The sequence below is a fragment of the Pan troglodytes genome, chromosome 8 (genome assembly GCF_028858775.2).
Source record: "Pan troglodytes isolate AG18354 chromosome 8, NHGRI_mPanTro3-v2.0_pri, whole genome shotgun sequence".
Taxonomy (NCBI): Eukaryota; Metazoa; Chordata; class Mammalia; order Primates; family Hominidae; genus Pan; species Pan troglodytes.
The window spans coordinates 28,279,482-28,303,347 of NC_072406.2; the positions used below are offsets into that span (position 1 = coordinate 28,279,482).

Consider the following 23,866-nt stretch of genomic DNA (forward strand, 5'->3'; position numbering starts at 1 on the left):
AACTGCTATCTTAGGTCTCTAAAGGTTAGAAAAATAAGTAGCAGAATTTAGACAAGCAATATGTTGCCTAAATTCAGGTAAAAAGTATCATAAGTTTGGCAACTTATAAGCATTTTGAACAAATTTTTATAGAAGCATTAAAGCATAAGAGCACACCAGGATGTACCAGCTATAAAAAACAGAAAGTCCTAGAAAACAGGGTAAGAATATTTACATTTGCTGACTAATAGCTAAAATAATCTGTGTAAGAATGAAATACTACCAGGCACGGTGGCTCACACCTGTAATCTCAGCACTTTGGGAGGCTGAGGCAGGCGGATCACGAGGTCAAGAGATCGAGACCATCCTGGCCAACATGGACTAAAATACAAAAATTAGCTGGGTGTGGTGGCACGTGGCTGTAGTCCCAGCTACTCAGGAGGCTGAGGCAGGAGAACTGCTTGCATCCAGGAGGCGGAGGTTGCAGTGAGCCAAGATCGCGTCACTGCACTCCAGCCTGGCGACAAAGCGAGACTTCGTCTCACAAAAAAAAAAAAAAAAAAAAAAAAAAAAAGAAATAACTTTTGAAAAGCAAAACAAACACTCAAATTATAACTATTGTCCTCAGAAAGAAGCAGGAAGGCTATTGGGCTTAGATTAAAATGGCTAGCTTCCGTATAATGGAATAGTGAAGCGGTCATGTTTTCTGAGAGTTCAATAAAATGCAGAGAATCATTTCCAGTAAATAAGAAAAATCTCAGTTTCATAAGCAAACTCTGTATCTGAATCAGATATCCTTTCCCATGGCCCAACTAATATGCATGATTCATGGGCCTCTACGTAGATTGAAATCTGTGTAAAATCTGCTTATAAGTACATAAGGAAATGAAGCTCAGAGCTCTATTAAAAAACAGTAGTGTTGTTATCTGTCAAGTATGTGGTACAAACCGTTTGAGAGCCAAGATTCCAGAGAAGAGATGTAAGCAATGATTATGGTTATTTATATGATTCAAAAAGGAGCAAACAGAATGCTAACCACTAAAAAAACCATCTAATGCCACTAAATATAGAACACCTTATATGCCTCGACATGTCTAAGCAAGCACACCCTCCTTGCAGCACAGTGCTAAGACCTTAGTGGATCATTCTCTGACTTCTGCTTTTTATCAACATCAAATTACCTTTCAGCTCATTGACACAGATGCGCAAAATCGAACTTGGAAATACTCAACACCAGATCAAAAAAACAAAACAAAATAAAATCTCCCCAAACACTGAAAGGGTAGGGAGGCATCGTAAGGTGTGTTTCTTGGGGAAACCTTAGTATTTTAGGTAACAGTTGTGAATGGCGCAGGCCCTGCGACAGCTCTGCTTCTGGCCAGCAGACTCTGAGCAAGTCAATCTGTGTTCTCATGGCCCCTTCTGTGCTATGGGGATAAGGACCCATCCTCCTGTGGCTGTTGTGATTAGTAAATGAGACTACGGCTGTTAAATGTCGAGCATAACGCCGGCCACAATAAATGTTAGCTCCTATATTCAAAAGTCCATGAAAAAGACAGAAAGCTGGCACTCCTATAAGCAAAAACAGTAACAATGAAGCAGAAAATGAGATTGATCTATACAGCAAAAGCTGTATTCCATAGGTTTGCTTTTACGCTGAATGGTACAAAAATGTTCTTAAATAACTTGACTGCTAGCAGTGGTATCACCCATCTGGGCCCATAGGAGAGGAAGGGGCATCTGGTATATGCAGTTCTGTCCAGTTTAACTCAAGAGGCAGACACCCAAGGGACTGCTGCCAGCACCTTCCAATTTCATAATATCTGTACTTTAATCTCTCTTTTATTCTATTAATTTACTCTTTATTTTCCTTTCCTTTCCTATGACTTAAAAGGGGGAAAGGAGACTGGGGCAAGCCAATGAGAGCTGTTTGCACCTTGACAATCGTCCTTTTCTGCCTTGATTTATGCTGTACTCACAGTGAGACATTCAGTGAGGCTGAGCCATGGTGTCCCCACAGTGGGTAATGTTAGAGGGGATGGCAGAGGCAGAGGGAGCTAACAGGGAAACATGGAGGTCTGGGGCCTGCATCCCAAGCCCTCCACTTGGTGATATTAACACATCCTCGCCTAAGTGCCAACTGTCACATACCTCAGTTTCTTCATCTGTAAAATGGGGATAAGAAGTACTAACTTCAAAAGGTTGCTGTGAGAATAAATTGAATAATGTATTTGAAAGCACTTCATAACCTTCAATTTATGGGTGGGGGAAAGGCAGTCACTGTCACAGCACGACTGGAACAGGACTGCTACCGGGAACCCAGGTTCACTGGAAGTAAGATGCCACAGTCTGGTTTCATAATAAACGCCTATACCCAGGAGAAGATTGACTCTTGTACAAAAATATTAAGGCTGATGAATGGAGTCAAGTCAAAAATAGCTTTAGCACTTTAAGAAAATCATTGTGAGTAAACCAATGGTATGTGCTAAAACTCCTTATTCTTCACTCCATTGTAGGCAACCTACATGTAAGTGTGTCTTTTCCTTGTACGTAAGCTAGGCTGCTTGAGGTTCAAGAAACTGAAATTTGGAGAGACCAAAGTGGAACAGCATTTGCCCATAGTGAAAAAAAGAGGCATTCTTGAAGTTTGTATGTATGTATGTATGTATGTATGTATGTATGTATGTATTTAGTTATTTATGAGATGGAGTCTCGCTCTGTGGCCAGGCTGGAGTGCAATGGCGCGATCTCAGCTCACTGCAACCTCTGCCTCCTAGGTTCAAGCGATTCTCCTGCCTCAGCCTCCCTAGTAGCTGGGACTACAGCCATGTGCCACCATCCACAGCTAATTTTTTAATTTTTAGTAGAGATGGGGTTTCACCACGTTGGCCAGGGTGGCCTCGATCTCTTGACCTTGTGATCTGCCTGCCTTGGCCTCCCAAAGTGCTGGGATTACAGGCGTGAGCCACCGCGCCTGGCCGAAGATTTTATTTCAATTCACACGTCGCAACACTTCAAACAAAAGATCCCATGAGTGGCGCACAGATTCTAAGATGGCCCCCAGTGATCCCACCTCCTGGGGTTCACAGCTGGTGTGATCTGCTCCTGTTACGTGTGGGCAGGACCTGTGATTTGGTTCTAACCAATAGAAATGGCAATGGCGGCTGGGCGCAGTGGCTCACACCTGTAATCCCAGCACTTTGGGAGGCTGAGGCGGGTGGATCACCTGAGGTCAGGAGTTCGAGACCAGCCTGACTAATATGGTGAAACCCCGTCTCTACTAAAAATACAAAAATTAGCTGGGCGTGGTGGTGCACACCTGTAATCCCAGCTACTTGGGAGGCTGAGGCAGGAGAATCGCTTGAACTCAGGAGGCGGAGATTGCAATGAGCTGAGATTGTGCCATTGCACTCCAGCCTGGACAACAGAGCGAGCCTCCATCTTAAAAAAAAAAAAAAAAAAAGAAATGGCAATGGCGACTGGATGTCACTTTCATGAATCACCTGCATAGGGTTCTGACTTCCATCTTGCCAGCAGATCCTCTCTATAGACTCTCTCTCTCGCTGGCTTTGATGAACAAGCTGCCATGCTGTGAGCTACCCTATGGAGAATCCAACGTGGCAAAGAACTGAGGCCCTTGGTCCAACAGCCAGTGAGGAACTCAATCCTGCCAACAACTACAGGAGCATGGAAATGGATCCTTCCCTAGTCAAGTTTCAGATGAGACCTCAGCCCTGGCTGACACCTGGGTGGCAACTTCAGGAGAGACCCTGAACAAAGCACAGGACTCAGCTAAGCTGTGACTGGATTTCTGGCCCACAGAAGCTGTGTGATAATAAATGTTGTTTTAAGCAGCTCAGTTTGTGGTCATTTTTTACATGGCCATAGATAACTAATATAGCCAAGCCCCAAATAAAGCCCAGTCTAGAAAGCACATTTATATTTTTCCCTATTAAAAATGATAACTTGGCTGGGCGTGGTGGCTCACACCTGTAATCCCAGGACTTTGGGAGGCCAAGGCAGGCGGATCACAAGGTCAGGAGTTCAAGACCAGCCTGGCCAACACGGTGAAACCCCATCTCTACTAAAAATACAAAAATCAGTTGGGTGTGGTGGCACACACCTGTAATTCCAGCTATTTGGGAGGCTGAGGCAGGAGAATTGTTTGAACCCGGGAGGTGGAGGTTGCAGTGAGCCAACATCCAGCCACTGCACTCCAGCCTGGGTAACAGAGCGAGACTCTGTCTCAAAAAATAAAAAAATAAAAAAAATAACTTTTCGCCAGGCGTGGTGGCTCACGCCTGTAATCCCAGCATTATGGGAGGCCGAGGCAGGCGGATCACAAGGTCAGGAGATCAAGACTATCCTGGCTAACATGGTGAAACCCCGTCTCTACTAAAAATACAAAAAATTAGCCGGGCATGCTGGCGGGCGCCTATAGTCCCAGCTACTCAGGAGGCTGAGGCAGGAGAATGGCGTGAACCCAGGAGGTGGAGCTTGCAGTGAACCGAGATCGCGCCACTGCACTCCAGCCTGGGTGACACAGCGAGATTCCATCTCAAAAAAATAAAAAATAAATAAAATAAAATAAATAACTTTTCGCTGGGTGCAGTGGCTCATGCCTGTAATGTCAGCACCTTGGGAGGCTGAAGCAGGCGGTTCACTTGAGGTCAGGAGTCTGAGGCCAGCCTGGCCAACATGGTGAAACCCCATCTCTATTAAAAATACAAAAATTAGCCGGGTGTGGTGGCAGGTGCCTGTAGTCCCAGCTACTTGGGAGGCTGAGGTGGGAGAATCGCTTGAACCCGGGAGGCAGAGGTTGCAGTGAGCTGAGATTGTGCCATTGCGCTGAAGGGGCAACAGAGCAAGACTGTCTCCAAAAAAAAAAAAAAAAAAAAATGACAACTTTTCACATTGAGAACGAGATAGTTTAAGAAGATGATAATTTAATGAGACATTATTTCCACTCGCTGGGTCTCTCCTCTACACTTGATTCCTGAGTTCCAACGCATTAAGAGATCAGCAGCCTGGACTTTTCTTCCTTCTTACTTAACAGACCATAAACTTCCCAAATTTCAAAACTTACTTGCCTTGAGTTCAGTCTTATCCAACTACCAATGGAACAACTTTAAGAGCCTTGGGAAAAAAGGAAAGATTGGCATTTCCAAACAAACTCCCTACCTTCCCTAGCTCCCGAGTTCCATGAAATCTCTTTCGCTCCATATTCACTTCCTCAGACACACCAGTCAGTTTTTAGACTCCTGCAAATAATTTTTTCTGCATTAAAAGCGTCAGTTGTTACAGCTTCAGAAAACTGCAAATCATTCTTACTTACATCTGGAAGTCTGTATAGCTTCATTGTTCTCTGTAAAGTCATATTTCTACTCAAGTGAGAAAATTTCACTTCTACCAATTTTCTGGGGTTTAGTGATCGATGCCAGTATCTGGAATACAATAAAGGTTTTAAAATCAAATTGATTTCTAACTCTACAAGTTTTCACTCTTTGTCTCAGCTTGGCTGTTACATAAGCATTTACTGAATACTTACGTTGTACTAGACAGAGGCCCTCATCCTATGTCATCATTTTATCTGTCAATTTTTAATCTCTAAAATACATCTTATACTCCAGTTATGTTCCTCAGGAGTTTGTGACCTTTCATCTTTTTCACTAAAGAGGAATCTTAAAACTGCAAAGGAAATATTAGTTGGCTGGGCACGGTGGCTCATGCCTGTAATCCCAGCACTTTGGGAGGCTGAGGTGGGCAGATCACTTGAGGCCAGGAGTTCAAGACCAGCCTGGCCAACATGGTGAAACCCCATCTCTACTAAAAATACAAAAATTAGCCAGGCACGGTGGTGTGCACCTGTAATCCCAGCTACTCGGGAGGCTGAGGCAGGAGAATCACTTGAACCTGGGAGGCAGAGGTTGCAGCAGTAAGCCGAGATCATGCCACGGCACTCCAGCATGGGCAACAGAGCAAGACCGTCTCACACACACAAAAAAAAGAAATATTAATCACACCCAGGTTTCCAAGTATGTAAGGACCATCACTGATTCTACAAAAGGCCAATCAGAAAGTTTAAAAACATGAAAATAAATCCCCTAAATTAGTCGCCTTCACTTTTACAGCCTACACACCAAAGAAAACAACTTTTTGAAAACTAGCTTAAATTTCTTCAGTGATTCCAGGCTCTGGGATAAGTGATTTATATTAAAATATACCCGTGAAGTCTAGTATTCCATTTACTTAACGAATGTAATAATTTAATAGTATATAATAATTTTAAGTTTCATCTTATTTGAGTCAATAAAAACAGTGGTGAGGGGTGGGGAGATAAACTCTGATGTTTTAGAAACAGGTTAGTCTTGTGGGAATCTGATCATTTTCTCACTGGAATAACCTGTGAAAGCTTGACTAGTGCAGACGAAGTTGTAAAAACATAGCTTAGGTCTTCCTACTCTGAACAAACAAATACATCTGAGGCTTTTGAATGGATGCTTATTAGACTTTCAGGACACTTTGGTGGTGCTGCAAAGCATGGCAGAAAACTGATCATTGGGGTGGAAAGAAAATGGTATGACATTGGAATTTTAAGATCATCATGTCCTAGGTTTTCCCATGTAGAGACAGCATTCATCTTTCACATGGAATAGACTTAGAAGTATAGATCCACACGAGGTCAGGAGTTCAAGACCAGCCTGACCAACATGGTGAAACCCTGTCTCTACTAAAAATACAAAAATTAGCTGTGTGTGGTGGCACATGCCTGTAATCCCAGCTACTCGGGAAGCTGAGGCAGGAGAATCACTTGAACCCGGGAGGCGAGTTTGCGGTGAGCCAAGATCACGCCACTGCATTCCAGCCTGGGCAACAGAGCAAGAGTCTGCCTCAAAAAAAAAAAAAAGTATAGATCCAGCATCATTAGTAGGAAAATGTCAAAAACTTTTTTTTAATCACCAAGTGGCAAATGATATACCAGAAAGAATACTGGACTTGGTGATTCTAGGTTCTAGTCTCCATCTCTGCTACCAGCAAAAACTACATCTAGCAGAACAGTGGTGAGGCTCAACATTTTTGATAAAGGGAGGACCTGAGGTAGAAATATGGTACTGGTACCTGCATGTGGCTATGGGCTTAGGAAGAACCACTCCCGCGGTGTACACAGCCTGGAAGATCCCTTCCAGGTTCACTCTTCTAGTGATCTCCCGGATTAGCACTGGGGCTACCCGTTTCGATCTCAACTTCTTATGAACACAAAGAAAGTTGATTTCTACCATCTTCTTCACACTAAGAAATAAAGATGGTGAAGATTAAGAGTCAAAACGAGATTCAAAATGAAGAGTCAACACATTTTAAAAAATAAGATGATACCCAGGAAATATCCAAGAATGAGAATGCAGGCTGGGAACACTGGCTCTCGCCTGTAATCTCAGCACTTTGGGAGGCCAAGGCAGGTGGATTGCTTGAGACCAGGAGTTCCAGACCAGCCTGGGCAACACTGAGACTCTCATCTCTACAAAAAACAGAAACACCAGCCAGTCATGTTGCCGCATGCATGTGGTCCCAGCTACTTGGGAGGCTGAGGTGGAAGGATCACTTGAGCCTGAGAGGCAGAGGGTGCAGTGAGCCATGATTGCATCACTGCCCTCCAGCCTGGACAACACAGCAAGGCCCTGTCTCAAAAAAAAAAAAAAAAAAAAAAAAGAAAAGAAAGAAAAAGAAAAAAAAGAACATAAAGGCCATTCTATTTTCTTCTTTCTTTTTTTTTTTTTTTTTGAGACAGATTGTCGCACTGTCACCCAGGCTGGAGTGCAATGGCGCAATCTTGGCTCACTGTAACCTCTGACTCCTGGGTTCAAACGATTCTCCTGCGTCAGCCTCCTAAGTAGCTGGAATTACAGGTGCACGCCACCATGCCCAGCTCATTTTTGTATTTTTAGTAAAGACAGGGTTTCACCATGTTGGCTACGCTGGTCTCGCATTCCTGACCTCATGATCCACCTGCCTCGATCTCCCAAAGTGCTGGGATTATAGGCGTGAACCACCGCGCCTGGCCTAAAAGCCATTCTTTAACACAATATTTAACAAAAATATTCTATCACTTAGACATTTCACAAATTCAGACGGAAACACTATTCCCCATATCTCCCTGCCAAAATGATTGTAAAACGCACGGAGGCTCCAACCCTCTTGTTCTAAATACATTTTGGGACTTTGGTCCGTTATACGTTTTCAGTTTAGAAAATGGATCAGCTATGGCTCTTTACGCTTCTTTCTTTTTTTTTTTTTTTTTTCCTTTTTTGAGATGAGGACTCGCTATGTTGACCAGGCTGGTCTCGACCTCCTGACCTCAAGCAATCCTCCCATCTCAGCCTCCCAGTGCTAGGATTACAAGCATGAATCACTATGACCTGCCCGTCTTTAAGTTTCTAGATCTGTTTTTCCTAAATTATGGTAATAACTGAGTCATCCTGGTGCAGAATCTGATAAGATGTTGCTTTGGAGTGTGATACAAACCCCTGGGACCCCTGAGAGGGGCTTTGAGCAGACCAGAGCTGGTGCGCTCTGAACTACAGTAAACCTCCTAGATCTTCAAATCCTGTTCCTGGTTCTGTTTCCAGGTACATACTTCATTTGGCACAAAATATTCCTTGAGATCAAATGCTTTTCACAGTAAATAAGCTAACCTAATACACTGACAAGTAAAGAGACCAATTATATATGACATCTTTGACTTTCATAGCTGGATCTTTGACTTTCCAGGCTGGAGATCCAAACTAAAAGTGCAATGTATCCTATGGAGAGAAAGCTTTATCTCTCCTAAAAAATTTTTAAGTCATTTTTTTTTTTTGAGATGAAGTCTTGCTCTGTCACCCATGCTGGAGTGCAGTGGTGTAATCTTGGCTCACTGCAATCTCTTCCTCCTGGGTTCAAGTGATTCTCGTGCCTCAGCCTCCCAAATAGCTAGGATTACAGGCACGTGCCACTATGCTGGCTAATTTTTGTATTTTTAGTAGAGATGGGGTTTCGCCATGTTGGCCAGGCTGGTCTCGAACTCCTGACCTCAAGTGATCTGCCAGCCTCGGCCCCGACCAAAGTCCTGGAATTACAGGTGTGAGCCACTGTGCCTGGCCAAGGCTTCGTTTATTCTGATACATATATGTGTGAGCATGTATGAGATTGAGAGGCAGAGAGAGAAAAAGAGAAAAAGAAACCATTGTCCTTTATTTTTATTCACAGTCCGTTTTTTTTTTACTACTTAATAAATTTATATTTTAAAGCAGTTTTAGGTTCACAGCAAAACCAATCAGAGAGTTTCCATAAAGCCTCTGCCTCCACACATACACAACCTCCCTGACCACCGGACAGCTTGCATTCAGTCATTTTTTTTTTATTTTTATTTTTTTTGAGACGGAGTTTCGCTCATGTTGCCCAGGATGGAGTGCAGTGGTGCGATCTCGGCTCACTGCAACCTCCGCCTCCTGGGTTCAAGCAATTCTCCTGCCTCAACCTCCTGAGTAGGTGGGATTACAGGTGCCTACCACCACGCCCAGCTAATTTTGTATTTTTAGTAGAGATGGGGTTTCACCCATGTTGACCAGGCTGGTCTTAAACTCCTGAGCTCAGGTGCTCTATCTGCCTCAGCCTCCCAAAGTGCTGGGATTAGAGGTGTGAGCCACTGCGCTTGGCCTGCATTCAGTAACTTTTAAAGGCCTAATCTAATTGTAATTCTTAGAAAATAAACATATAAAAACAGCATGGACGAGCTTAAACATGTACCTGTCATAAATCCGAATGTTTGCTGGGATGGCACTTATGAACCCGACCAGTTTTTTATTTGAAGACACTCTGACCCCACAGTGCCACTGCAGGAGCCAGCCTGGTGGACGCAGAGCCCTGAGGTCACGGTAGACAAGAAAACAGGCACCAGTTATTGTCCAAGAATACAGGAACAGACGCAGGAGTCCCCAAGTCAACAGCGCCTATCCACGACATCTGTGATCGATGAGACTTACCACAACAGGAACTCGGGTGAATAGTCAAATCGGAACATATTGTCATCATCTTCTACGTAATTCTCATTTAACAACGTGTATAACTCCTTGAGCTATAAGATAAAACAAGTGTCCTATCCATGGTGCTCAGAATCAACTTAGAAGCAATGTGTGAATGCAGGAGTTGAATTTAAGAGGTTTTTACTCACTCACCACTTCGGCATCACTCAAGTCTAAAGTGTCCCACATAAAACCCTGTGGCAAAGAATACGGTTCTTGGCGTACGTTGTCTTTATCTGGTTCAATTGCACCGTGAGATGTTATGACTTCATCTGAACAGGGAGAGAAAGAGAAAAAAGAAAGGCAAAAAGCGAGAATATTAAATGACAAAGTATTCTAACCATCCAAAGTGGTCAGTGACATAAGCAAAATCCGACTTAGGGCCCTCGGGTTTCAGATAATCTTTAAAAAGATGCTGTTATATCAAGCGCCTCTGGACTGAAACAGGAAAGCTAGGCAGTGGTGTGAAATCATTGCTGTTTCACCAATTATTTTTCTTTTCTTTTTTCTTTTGAGATGGGGTCTCACTCTGTCACCAAGGCTGGAGTGCAGTGGTGCAATCATGGCTCACTGAAGCCTCCAACTCCTGGGCTCAAGCGATCCTCTCTCCTCAGCCTCCCAAGTAGCTGGGACTAGAGTTGTACAACACAGTGCCCGGCTAATTGTTAAATTTTTTTTGTAGAGACGGAGTCTCATTATGTTGCCCAAGCTGATCTCAAACTCCTGGGTTCAAGTGATCCTCCCACCTCATTTCCCAAAGTGCTGGGATTGCAGGTGTGAGCCACCACAGCTGGCCTATTTTGCCAATTAAATGAAAGGAGAAATCTTTTGTCATCCAGTGACAAAGATGACATTACAAAACAACAGTGATTCCGAGTCTCAAGGCCTACAATGCAGCCTTATCTTACACACTGTCATAAGCAATGTAGGTTTCATTCAACAGCCTTGGGAGGTGTGTTCTTTTTACTGCATTTCCACATACTGGGAGAGGAAAGGGCTGCGGTGACCTCTGCCCCTCCCAGCAAAACCTAAAAATAATTTCAAGGCTGGTTACTTCTCCCCATCTGAACTGCTAGCAGCGTAGTTCAGGCCATCACAATTTCTAGTGACTTCCACCAAGAAGAGTTTTCCAAGTCCTTCTCTGCAGAGCTTCCCAACATGGTAGGACTAAAACCCAGGCTCTTCCCCATGGCTGCTGCCTGCCTCGGCCCCTCTCCACACCCTCCCTGCCCCCTGCTCCCAGTGCTCTGGCCATGATGACCGGGGCAGGCCTCAGCTCAGGGCCTTCCTGGTGCCTTCCTTCGGCTTGAGGCCCTCTGGTCCTCAAGGGACGGGCCCCTTGGAATTCCCGACAGAAGCTTACGCATCACACGTCACTTTCTCCCAGCATCTGTTGCTTAACTAAAGCCTTTCTCTACCTCAATGTGGCCCCTCCTCCCCAGCCTGGCCACCTTTTGTCCTACTTTTCCACCACTGTTTCCAGGTGTGTGCCCTGGACTATGCCTGGCATTTAATAACAGACACTCAACAGACACCTGCTCCATGAGGGACCTTCGGGGCCTGGTCCTTCCATCACAGAACCTTATATACATTTTTAATACTCTAATGGGCTAGGTGCGGTGGCTCACACCTGTAACCCCAGCACTTTGGGAGGCCAAGGCAGGTGGATCACTTGAGCCCAGGAGTTCGAGACCAGCCCAAGCAACATACTGAAACAGCGCCTCTACAAAAAAATACAAAAATTAGCCAGGTGTGGTGGTGTGCACTTGTGGTCCCAGATACATGGGAGGCTGACATGGGAGGATGGATCACTTGAGCCCAGGAGGTGGAGGCTGCAGTGAGCTATGATCATGCCACTGCACTCCAGCCTGGGTGATAGAGTGAGACCCTATCTCAAAAATAATAATAATACTAGTAATGTTTCAAGTGTGGGGAAATTGGATGTTTTTATTGGGATAGAAACTGGACTAAAATAATGGTTATCGAAAGCCAATGTCACTATCTAATATTTATATTTTCAGAAGAAAAATATTACTCTTGCATAGATTTCCAGTCTGTGGTATGAAATAAATGATACATGTGAAGTTAACACTCTTTGTGTTTTTTGTTGTTGTTGTTGTTGTTGTTGTTCATCCAGCTTTGTTTCTGGGGAAAAAAGAGAAAAGCAGAAAAACTTACCTAGTTTCGGTACCGGTTGTGTGTCCCAAAACTGGTATCTGTGCTTTGCAGCCTCGTCAATGTTCCTGGCTGGGCCCTGGCATGCGGATAGCAGCTCCATTGCTCTCTGGATATCCTGCAACTTCTGCATTGGAACACTGGGATTCTACGACAGCAAAGACAGACACAGAATATGAGAGAGTGGCTGCTGATGTTAAACTTGAGCAGACGCACGTGCATCTGCCTCAGAGACTACAACACCTAAACACTAACAATCCTCCTCCAAGCCCAGTCAAGGCCATGGGCTTGTGTGTTACACATGAAAATAGAAGCAAACCCTCTGTTAAAGGTAACAACAGTTGTCTAGTTTTATTGGGGCTCTGGCAGTTTGGGGAATCTAAAGTGAAGCACGCTTTGCTTCAGTTTCCCATCCATCTACAAATGGTCCCCGGCATTACTCCTCTGGGGGAGACGTGCAATGCATGCATTACTGTCATCCAGCAGCCAGGCAGCCACGAGCCTTGGGGGCACTGTCAGAGTAAATGCTCTGCAGGAGCAACGAGGGGATGAGGGAAAGAACTTCTAGAATGGAAACACAGCAGAGAAGGGAAGGGAAGGGGAGGGGAGGGGAGGGAAGGAAGAGAGAGAGAGAAAACAAAGAAAGAGAAAGAGAGAGATAAAGAAAGAGAGAGGATCGGCAGTGGTGTCTCACGCCTATAATCCCAGCACTTTGGGAGGCCGAGGCGGGCAGATCACGTGAGGTCAGGAGTTAAGAGACCAGCCTGGCCAACACGGTGAAACCTTGTCTTTACAACAATACAAAAATTAGCCAGGCATGATGGCAGGTAATCCCAGCTACTCGGGAGGCTGAGGAGGGAGAATCGCTTGAACCTGGGAGGTGGAGGTTGCAGTGAGCTGAGATCGCACCATTGCACTCCAGCCTGGGTGACAAGAGCGAGACTCTGTCAGGAAAGGGAAAGGGAAAGGGAAAGGAAGGGAAGGGAAGGGAAAGGAGGGAGAGAGAGAGAAGGAGAGAGAAAGAGAAAGGGAGAGAGAGAGAGAGAAAGAAAAGAAAAGAAAAAAGGAGGGAGGGAGCGAGGGAGGAAGGAAGGAAGGTAGGGGGGAGAGAGACAGAGAGGGAGAGGGAGAGGGAGAGTGAGGAAGGAGGAAGGAGAGGGACAGAGGGGGAGGAGGGAGGGAGGGAGGAAAGGAGGAAGGAAGGACAGATGGAAAGAAGGAAGGAAGGAAGGAAGGGAAATCTGAACTCAGTGCTGAACTGGGATGAAAATGATCAAGAAAAGAAATCTCTAACCATGCCCCTTCCTCCCGGCCACACCCTGCCCTTCTCCTGACCCTCCTGATCCTCCTGATCCTCTAGAGACAAACTCTCCCACCAGAAGGACAAGCAATTTCCTCTGTACTTCAGATCCTGGGCAACCATAGCCTGTCGTTCCCAGCCCAAGTGTTGGAAACTGGACTCCTTTTTAGGAAAAACATTACGTTTAAATTCTAAGGTTCCTTTCTCAAAGCCAATATTCCCGCCAGCTCTTGGAGATTCCCCAGTTCTTTTTTTTTTTTTTTTTAATTCCTCAAATAACGTAATAATACATGGAACATGAGACTACTTGAAATGAGAAGACAGCGCAGAGGACTGAATATGGAAATCAATTACTTTTTTCAATATGTAGAATTTCTGAGACATTGTAGAACTTTGATACCATGCAAAGAATATTCTTCGCTGTAATTCAGAAAGTGGTTAGAAGTTTCAAGAGCCCTTCGGTTTTGCTGTATGTCAACACAGGGTGGACACCATTGAAAGGTACAATCGACCCTTAGAAGTTTATAAACAGCAACTTTGGACTTCTGTTCCACTTGGAATCTGAAATCTGTGGTGTGGAGCAATAATTTTAACCTGGGAAGCTTACTCGTCTTACACAGCACAGAACAGGGTTTGTTTCATACAAACACTGTCAAGAACCCTAAGGAAACGAAGTTCTGAAGTCCAGCTGGAGGCAGGTGAAAGTCTTTTTGTCTCTGCTTGGAAGTCTCACAGCACAATCCAAGATGGCCACAGTTTTTGTAAGCTGTTTATCTTACATTTGTTTAACATCAAAATCATAAAGGTCCTATCTTAATGACACATATAAATTTAACAAAATACTTTTCCGGTTCTCATTATTATATCTTTGGATGACTTCTTTTCCTTGGGTGTCTTTTAAGTCCCCAACATTAAAAGGAGCAAATTTTTAGCAAAATGAAATTCATGTGTATCTGAACTCCAACAACACCATCTATTAGAAGACCTTACAATTTAAATGGGAATTGAGATCACAGCATATTTCAACTAATAATGCTTAACTGTGCATCAGTTTAGCTTAAAATGGCAAAGTAGAGCCCAGTCTTATAAAAATAGAACTACAATGACTATAATGAATTTGTCATGGTACTTTTTCTTTCTTGATTTAATTTTTTGTTCCTTGATTTCTTTCCTGGTTTCTGAGTTAAATCTTCTAACAGTAATATATCAAACTCAAACTATTTTGCAACAGACATGAATCAGCATCTTTGTTCCACATGACCCAATGACCAAAATGACCAACTCCATGAAGAAGACTTCAGAGTGATTTATTCCCTACCTAATTAGCTCATGGGTTGACCAGCACTCTCTACATGAAATGTCCCTTTGCGAAACATTGATATCCCAATGTTCACTATTTAAATGCTTTCTTTCTTCTTCTTCTTCTTTTTTTTTTTTTTTTTTTTCATTTTGAGGCAGAGTCTCACTCTGTCGCCCAGGCTGGAATGCAGTGGCATGATCATGGCTCACTGTGACCTCCGCCTCCTGGGTTCAAGTGATTCTCCTGCCTCAGTCTCCTGAGTAGCTGGGATTACAGGCTTGTGCCACCACGCCCGGCTAATTTTTGTATTTTTAGTAGAGACAGGGTTTCACCATGTCGGCCAGCCTGGTCTTGAACTCCTGACATCAAGTGATCTGCCCGCCTTGGCCTCCCAAAATGTGGTGATTACAGGCATGAACAACCACATACGGCTCTATTTAAATGCTTTCTGAAAGTAGATTCAAATAAACACAGTTTCCAAATCCACAGGGACAAAGCAGTAAGGGAAACTCAGCTATGATCATTTCTCATGCCTGTCCATTCACCTTCCATAGTAGCACTACCTGGGAAGAATGAGTGTGCATCAGGCAAGGTGAGATGAATATCTACCCGACCTTAACTTCCCACGATTCCACTCCTACGTAAGAGGCAGGTATATTCTCTTTTTCTTCCACACATGCTTTCTGTGGCATACTAACCAGCAACTATACTCTTTACCCATTGTTTTCCAAATTTAATAGTACCTTGGAAAAAATGTCCAAGTTTTATAACACTAAGAAGTTTATAAGAATCCAAATATCATTTTTATTTTGGTTCTTGTATGTAGACCAGAATATTCTGCAATGCAGTCTACTGTAATTTACAGTGCTATCTAGAGTTGGCATAAGCTTAAAGGAAAAGAGCCCCAGATTTTAAAAATGCAGCACAGAAAAGCCCATCTTAAGACAATACTGACTTCCTCCAAATTAAGAAAAGAAATTCCCTACTGTGATGGTTACTACTGAGTGTCAACTTGATTGGATTGAAGGATACAAAGTATTGGTCCTGGGTGTGTCTGTGAGGGTGTTGCCAAAGGACATTAACGTTTGAGTCAGTGGGCTGGGAAATGCAGACCCACCCTTAATCTGGGTGGTCACCACCTAATCAGCTGCCAGTGCAGCTAGGATACAAGCAGGCAGAAAAATGTGAAAACAGAGACTGGCCTAGCCTCCCAGCCTCCATCTTTCTCCCATGCTGGATGCTTCCTGCCCTCGAACATCAGGCTCCAAGTTCTTCAGTTTTGGAACTCGGACTGGCTCTCCTTGCTCCTCAGACTGCAGATGGCCTATTGTGGGACCTTACGATCATGTGAATTAATACTTAATAAACTCCCCTCTATCTATCTATCTATCTATCTATCTATCTATCTATCTATCCATCCCATTAGTTCTGTCCCTGACCAACACACCTACCATATAATGCCAAGAGTTCGCCACTGCCTGGCTTGGCTCTAGTTTCTCATAAGTGACCAGAGAGAGGGGAAAGGCTCACAGTCACTAGAGGTGGAAGGGATGGGCAGAGACAAATGGTGATGCTGAAAGCAACAGGAGATGTCCACGCTGCAGGTCAGGGATGCCAAGTTTATCTGATGAAGCGACATTTAGAAACGGGAAGAGTGTTTTGCAAGCTTATGGTGGTATCCTCTATGAGTTACCTTGGAAAGCTGTATCCAGTGGGTAGCATATTTATTACCCGAGAACCAAGTTGAAAAGCTAGGGAAGAAGATTCCATTTTCTTCTCACCCTGCAGTCAGTCAGGGAAAAATTGGGGCAAGTAATTTTCCTTCTCAGTGATTCCTGGTTCTTTTGTGTAAAACAGGTGACAACATCAAAACTACCTGCAAGTCTCACTTCATGGAACACAACAGAAACTCTGCATAAGAAAAAAGGAAATCCACAAAGCTTGTAGAATGGTAACAACTACCATATATATATATATATATATATATATATATATATATATATATATGCACTGTTTTAGGATGTAAAAATTCTTGAATAAAAATGCTCCAACTGGAACCTCAAGATCGAACTGCGAGTTAGAGAGAAGAGAAGGAACTGGGCTGAAGGAAGTGCAGTACCCAGGCAAAGGCACACAACTAGTGAGCAAGGGGGCAGAGACCAAGCTCAAGGTCTCAGACATCACCCCTTGAGCTGTTTCCACAATACCACATGCTACTCACATTGATTGATTGATTGATTGACATGGTCTCTGTCGCCAGGCTGCAGTGCAGTGGCGTGATCTTGGCTCACTGCAACCTCCACCTCCCAGGCTCAAGCTATCCTCCCACCTCAGCCTCCCAAGTAGCTAGGACTACAGGTGCATGCCACCGTGCCTAACTAACTTTTTGTATTTTTAGTAGAGACAGGGTTTCGCCATGTTGCCCAGGCTGGTCTTGAACTCCTGGGCTCAAGGGATCCGCCTGCCTTGGCCTCCCAAAGTGCTGGGACTACAGGCATGAGCCATCGTGCCCGGCCTATTCACAATAATTTATTTGTAGGTACGATCATCAAAATCATCTCTATTTTGTAATATTTCTAATTCTACCCCTTTTCTTTCTTTTCTTTTTTCTTTTTTTTTTTCAGCCAGGGTCTCTCGCTGTTGTCCAGGATGAAGTGCAGTGGTGTGATCATAACTCACTGCAGCCTTGAACTCCTGGGCTCAATGGATCCTCCCACCTCGGCCTCCCAAAGTGCTGGGACTACAGGCGTGAGCCACCGTGCCTGGCTGGTTCTACCCTTTTCACTGTGAGTTTCTTGCATCAAGAGGGCTTTGTGTTTCCCAGAGGCCCAGCACACGGGGTGCCTGGGGGTTGGCTCCACAGACAGGGATGGCTGCCATCTGTGCCACCAGACACCCACGCAGTACAATCAACCCTCTTCTTGGCCACCATCTGCCAACGCAGGGCCCAGCTGGACAACTTCTGGTTTGGTTTAAACTAGGAGAATGTCAGGAACTATTTCCCACCCTTGGCATTAGAATGAAGAACAACCGCTGCAAACTGGTTTGATTCAAAGTCAACGAGAGACTTACCCATGGCTGCTCCCGCTGAAATCTGCTGCCAGATGGTGTTGTGCTATTCAGGTAATTAGACAGACACCCAGAAAAATTACAATGTGAATATCTTCTGAACGAAAAGTAATCAAATATTAAAGTGTAATTTCAAAAAAACCTAACAAGCTCACATCGAGACTTTCTTCTAGAACGACAATCTAAATACAAATTCACTGAGAAAAGGGAAAAACACAGCAGGTATCCACACACACACAAAAGCACAGTGTACCCCTTCGTTATTTGGGTGCCAAAGTCCATTTTAAGGAGGCTGTCAAGAGCTTCCAGTTACTAGTGGCATTCAACACACAGTCACAACAAAGTCCCTACACATCTGATGCAGCAGGGCGCTAAACTGCGTAAACCCACTCACGCACGAGAAACCACACAGAGGAAAAAATAAAACAGAGCTCTCACTTTCGAAGGCTGCTGAATTTTAATCTCCTGGGAATCAGATGCCGAGTCTGACTTGGTGCCTCCGGAATTTGGTTTCTCCTTTTTTCTCTTCTGTTTCTTCTTTTTCTTTTTGGCTCCCAAATACCCTCCAGGACTTCTGCAGGAAATGCAAAGATGGTGAAACCAACCAACAAACAAAAATCATTAAATGAAATTGAATTGCATACAATTAATCATTTCAAAAAACACAGATGTTACATGCAGTAGAAAATAACTGTGTCAGGATGTAGGTGAGGAATAAAAGGTAGTGGAGTGAAGACGATAACTGGCAAGGCAGAAGAATACCAGTCCCCGCTCAGTCATCCTGCAGGTGCTTAGATGTCACGAAGCAGGAAGATTGCAGAGATAAACCACATTTTATAACTGAAGTAAAATAGTTTCCACGGTTATCACTACTCTCCTAATCTACGTTTAAGTCAGCTTTCGGGAGGAGAGATACATGATATGAAAAACTCCATTATCAAGATCTCTTGGGTACGACAGAACACTCATCTTGAAGCAACAGAACTAAACAAACCACTTTTTTGCAGAGGAGGAAATGTTCCCTGATAAAGATTGTTACTAGGGGGGCTAACAATGAAAAGCTTTAAGTGTCTAACTACAGAGAGAGACCCTGCCACAAACAAACACAAACAAAACACAAAGTGCTAGTTTTGTTACCTAGCATCTAGGTTATAAAGGAACTTTTCTTTCCACTGGTTATTCATGTTTTAAAGTAATGAACTTTTCCATTTAAAATGGATAGTTCCTCTGTGACATCCAAATATGAAAGGCATGTGCAATAGTGAGAGAAACTGTTTAAGAACTAAGCACGCTGTTGGGCACAGTGGCTCATGCCTGTAATCCCAGCACTTTGGGAGGCTGAGGCAGGTGGATAGCTTGAGCCCAGGAGTTCAAGACCAGCCTGGGCAATAAGGGGAAACCCAGCCTCTACCAAAAGGAAAAAAAAAAAATTAGCCAGGTACAGTGGCACGCACTTGTAGTCCCAGCTACTCAGGAGGCTGAGGTGGGAGGATAGCTTCAGCCTGGGAGACGGAGGTTGCAGTGAGCCAAGATTGTGCCACTGTACTCTGGCCTGGGCAACAGAGCTGGAGAAAAAGAAAAAAGAACTGAGCACTTGAGCTATAGATTCATATTTCCACTCCAATTCTAAAATAGAAAACAGTGCTTATTTTGGAAGATACATTAAGACTTTGTCAAATGGTACCCTAGTGGTTTAAAAATAGTAAGGCTTTGCCACCTCACAACAAGCAGTTTATTTTCATCAATAGAATCAAATTTGTGCTATCATGATATTTATATTTAAAATCACCTGGTGGCCAAGGACACTCATCAATATCTGACTAGCAATTGGGATTAAACAAACATATCACAGCCAGGTACACGAGCTAGAAATATGCTGCAGATACGTTCGGTTTTGTATATTCTCTGGTTTGGGAGTAGGACTATTTTAGGCTTTCCTCTCCCAATGTTCCTATTGCTGGCACCCTGTGAATTGGTGAATCCGTTGTACTGTTATAGTGTGATTTATGTATGCATTTGTATGTGCTACTTAAGAAGTCTATTCATAATTGCGTCCCTAAGGTCTCCAATGCCTCACACCAGTACCTACTAATACAAATGCTTGTGGAATGAATGAGTGGATAAGTCTGGCTCTAGAGGTGGTGCCATCACATATTCCCAGGCCATAAAATACTTCTGAAAGCTACCATTGTTTCAACCTCAATGTTAGAGCCTACTGCAACTTACTATCAAGTAATTATTGAACATTTACTATGTGTTCAGCATTATCTTGGGGCCACAGGCTGGGTGGGAGGGACCAAAATCATGGTGGACATGCCCGTGACTTCACAACCTAGGGGATTATCCCTCTCCCACCTCTACCATGTATTCTAACTGCTACTGGTTATGGCTTTCCAGAAACCACTAGGAGCCTGGGACCTCACAGCTTTTCTGTATAATACTTCCACTTTAAAATATCTCCAAATTTCCAAGAAGCTTGGTTACAGAGAGATACAGAATAAAAGGCAGTGACTGGGAAGGATGCTTTGAAGTAGATGCCTATCCAACTGGATGAAAATATATTTGTCCTGAGTGTCAGTTAGTAATTTGCTCAGCCGGGCATGGTGGCTCACGCCTATAATCCCAGCACTTTGGGGGTCCAAGGCGGGAAGATCGCTTGAGCCTAGAAGGATCTCTTGAGACCAGCCTGAGCAATATAGTGAGACCCTGTCCCTATAAAAAATAAAAAATTAGCTGGGCATGGTGGTGTGCACCTGTGGTGCCAGCTACTTGGGAGGCTGAGGTGGGAGGATCACTTGAGCCTGGGAGGCTGCAGTGAGCCATGATCATGCCACTGCACTCCAGCCTGGGCAACAGAGTGAGACCCTGTCTCAAAAACAACTACAACAACAACACAACAACAATAATAATAGTCTCTAAAACAGATAAACTCATGGAAACTTGAGGGGATCTGGAGACATTTAAAAAAATTAAAATACCAGACTATTTCACCAAAAAATCCTTAAGTAAGTTTATATCACTTATTCTATAACTTACAATGCTTGTTCAATGAGGTTTCCAAAACTCCATTTTGGGAGTTAATCGATGCTACACATCAAAACTTTTTTTTCTTCCAAACGGTGTTGCTAAAATTTATATTCTTATTTTGGCATAATGGAGAAAGCGTCAGCATTTGTGTTTACTCTAGTTCACCAAGAGTTTTTCTTTTTCTCTCTTTTATCTCAACTTTAAATTGACAGGGAGCTACAGAAATGGGCACTAAGTTGGTCATCCCAGCCTCCAAACTCCCAGACATATCTGATAGCATTTATACAATGATGAGAGGCAGAGCTTGCCAGCCCTTCAGTGAGGAAGAGCTACTTTTCCATTTCCTGAGGCCATGAAGGAAACGAGACTTTGAGAATAAGAGCTGACCAGTGCACCGCTTGATACCCATGAGGATAATTGTAATCAAAAAGAAAAAGCCAGGCCAGGTGCAGTGGCTCACGCCTGTAATCCCAGCACTTTGGGAGGCTGAGGCAGGTAGATCATGAGATCAGGAGATCGAGACCATCCTGACTAACATGGTGAAACTGCGTCTCTACTAAAAATACAAAAAATCTGCTGGGAGTGGTGGCGGGCGCCTGTAGTCCCAGCTACTCGGGAGGCTGAGGCAGGAGAATGGCGTGAACCCGGGAAGCGGAGCTTGCAGTGAGTGGAGATTGCACCACTGCACTCCAGCCTGGGCGACAGAGCGAGGCTCCGTCTCAAAAAAAAAAAGAAAGAGCCAGTGCTGGGGAGGATGGAGAGACGCTGGAACCCTCATACACTGTTGATGGGAATGTAAAATGGGGCAGCTGCTTTGAAAAACAGCTGACAGTTCCTCAAAACACTAAACACAGATTCCCTGTATACCCTAGCCATTACACTCGTAAGTACATAACCAAGAGAAATGAAAACTTATGTCCACACAGGAACTTGTTCACAAATACTCATAGCAGCATCATTCATAACAGCCAAAAACTGGAAACAACCCAAATGACCATCCTCTTATGAATGGAGACAGGAAATGTGGTCCATCTATAGGATGGATTATTCAGCAATAAAAAAAACAAAGAGTCGATAAAAACAGCAACATGAATGGATGCATCTTGAAAACGCTAAACTAAGTGAAAGACACCAGTTGCCAAGGACCATGTATTGTATAATTCCATGTCTATAACACGTCCTGACAAGCAAATCCACAGAAACAGAACTAGATTAGTGGTGGTCAGGGGCTGGGAAGATGGAGGGCTTGGGCATGATTAAGGGATGTGGGTTTATTTTGGGAGTGATGGAAATGTTCTAAAATTGATTGTACTGATGGGTGCACAACTCTGAATAAGCTAAAAGCTGCTGAATGGTATACTTTATTTATTTTTGGTTTTTAGTTTTTGAGACAGAGTCTCACTTTGTCGCCCAGGCTGGAGTGCAGTGGTGCCATCTTAGCTCACTGCAACCTCTGCCCCCTGTGTTCAAGTGATTCTCCTGCCTCAGCCTCCCAAGTATCTGGGATTACAGGCACGTGCCATCACGTCCAGCTAATTTTTATATTTTTAGTAAAGACGGGGTTTCGCTACGTTGGCCAGGACAGTCTCAAACTCCTGACCTCAAGTGATCCACCCGCCTCAGCCTCCCAAAGTGCTGGGATTAGAGGTGTGAGCCACCAAGTCCGGCCTGAATGGTACGCTTTAAATGAGTGAATGGTATGGTATGTGAATTATATCAAATGAAACAGAAGTGTTGACAGGTGACGCTCCTGTCCCTGGGGGTGACAGGATGATGTTATGGCCAGAGCAGATCAGGAGTCAGCTGTGGCTGCTTAGCCAGGGGTCTGCGTCCCACAGGACTCCAGGTACTCTGGAGGGAGACGCATGACAGAAAGAGATGCCCCCGTGCCTGGGTGGGAGAGGTGCTAAGCGGGCTTCCAGATACTGAAGGCAAATCCATGCCCAAGAGAAGACTCTCCCTGGAAATCCAATGAAGAAAGACTAATTCAGACTCCCAGTACTCAAGGCTGATTACCAAGTCATGGAAATTCAGCCCTGCATATCATGTGGCCCTTTAAAAAGATTCCTCGGTCTTCAAGAACACAAGTCCCACCTCCCTCTTCCCCAGGGTTTCACTTGAAAGGTCCACAAAGAAAAGGCTCTCAGTTTTGCCACCTCTGAAAGCCCGCACACTTCAGCTTGCATCCAGAGAGAATCAGTGGCACGTTCAGACCTCAAGTAGAAATGAACACATTCCTTCTCAGCCATGGAAATGGCAAAAATTTAATGAGCACATCCAGCAAATCTCTTCAAAGAAGTATTCATGGAAACTACAGACAAGACTTAATGGGAGGGCCAATGTCACAGAGCCATGTAAACGCTTTACAGGTGGTCCAGGATGACATCCACAAAACCCATCGTTTCTCTCTCTGGACTCACAGCTGGACAGCACTTGCCAGCTGCCTTGTAGCCAGGTGTGGCCACTGACTGAGTTCCAGCCAGCGGAAGTGATGTGTGTCACTTCCTGCTGCCCAGAAACCCCTATGGGTGGCTTCTCCATGTCCTTCCTGTCCTTTGTGCTGTCTGGATGCAGACATAGGTGAGACCCCCAAGGATGGCAGAGCCACACGATGGCGCAGCCTCGACCCTGGATGACAGAATGAAGGAGAACTCCCTCACCATCATCAGAACATGTGCCTAGGGCTGGTCCGTGAATGAGAAGGGAACTTCCACTGTGTTGTTCAATCCCATGTTAGGGTCTGTTGATTACAGCAGCCCAGTCTCATACAACTAACACATCAATCTTAAGAGTGACATCAGGCTGGGTGCAGCGGCTCACGCCTGTAATCCCAGCACTTTGGGAGGCCAAAGAGGGAGGATTGCTTGATCCCAGGAGTTCAAGACCAGGCTGATCAACACAGGAAGACCCCCATCTCTACAAAAACATTAAAATTAGCCAGATGTGGTGACATGTGCC

General features: G+C 44.3%; 1 protein-coding gene across 7 annotated transcripts in view; it reads right to left on the reverse strand.

The window, feature by feature from the left end:
* NMT2 (N-myristoyltransferase 2) overlaps window positions 1–23,866 on the reverse strand; it is a 66,695-nt gene that overhangs the window by 20,427 nt on the left and 22,402 nt on the right. For 2 of the 7 annotated variants that reach the window (XM_063780491.1, XM_016962705.4), the window contains exons 2-9: window positions 18,320–18,455; window positions 17,885–17,927; window positions 12,216–12,360; window positions 10,191–10,309; window positions 9,999–10,090; window positions 9,763–9,879; window positions 7,099–7,269; window positions 5,315–5,423 (exon numbers count right to left, since the gene is read on the reverse strand). In XM_063780491.1, the coding sequence (XP_063636561.1) occupies window positions 5,315–5,423; window positions 7,099–7,269; window positions 9,763–9,879; window positions 9,999–10,090; window positions 10,191–10,309; window positions 12,216–12,360; window positions 17,885–17,927; window positions 18,320–18,455 (932 nt within the window). The remainder of the gene's footprint in view (window positions 1–5,314; window positions 5,424–7,098; window positions 7,270–9,762; window positions 9,880–9,998; window positions 10,091–10,190; window positions 10,310–12,215; window positions 12,361–17,884; window positions 17,928–18,319; window positions 18,456–23,866) is intronic. The other 5 variants (XM_016962704.4, XM_016962703.4, XM_054660783.2 and 2 more) reach the window with 3 other exon arrangements.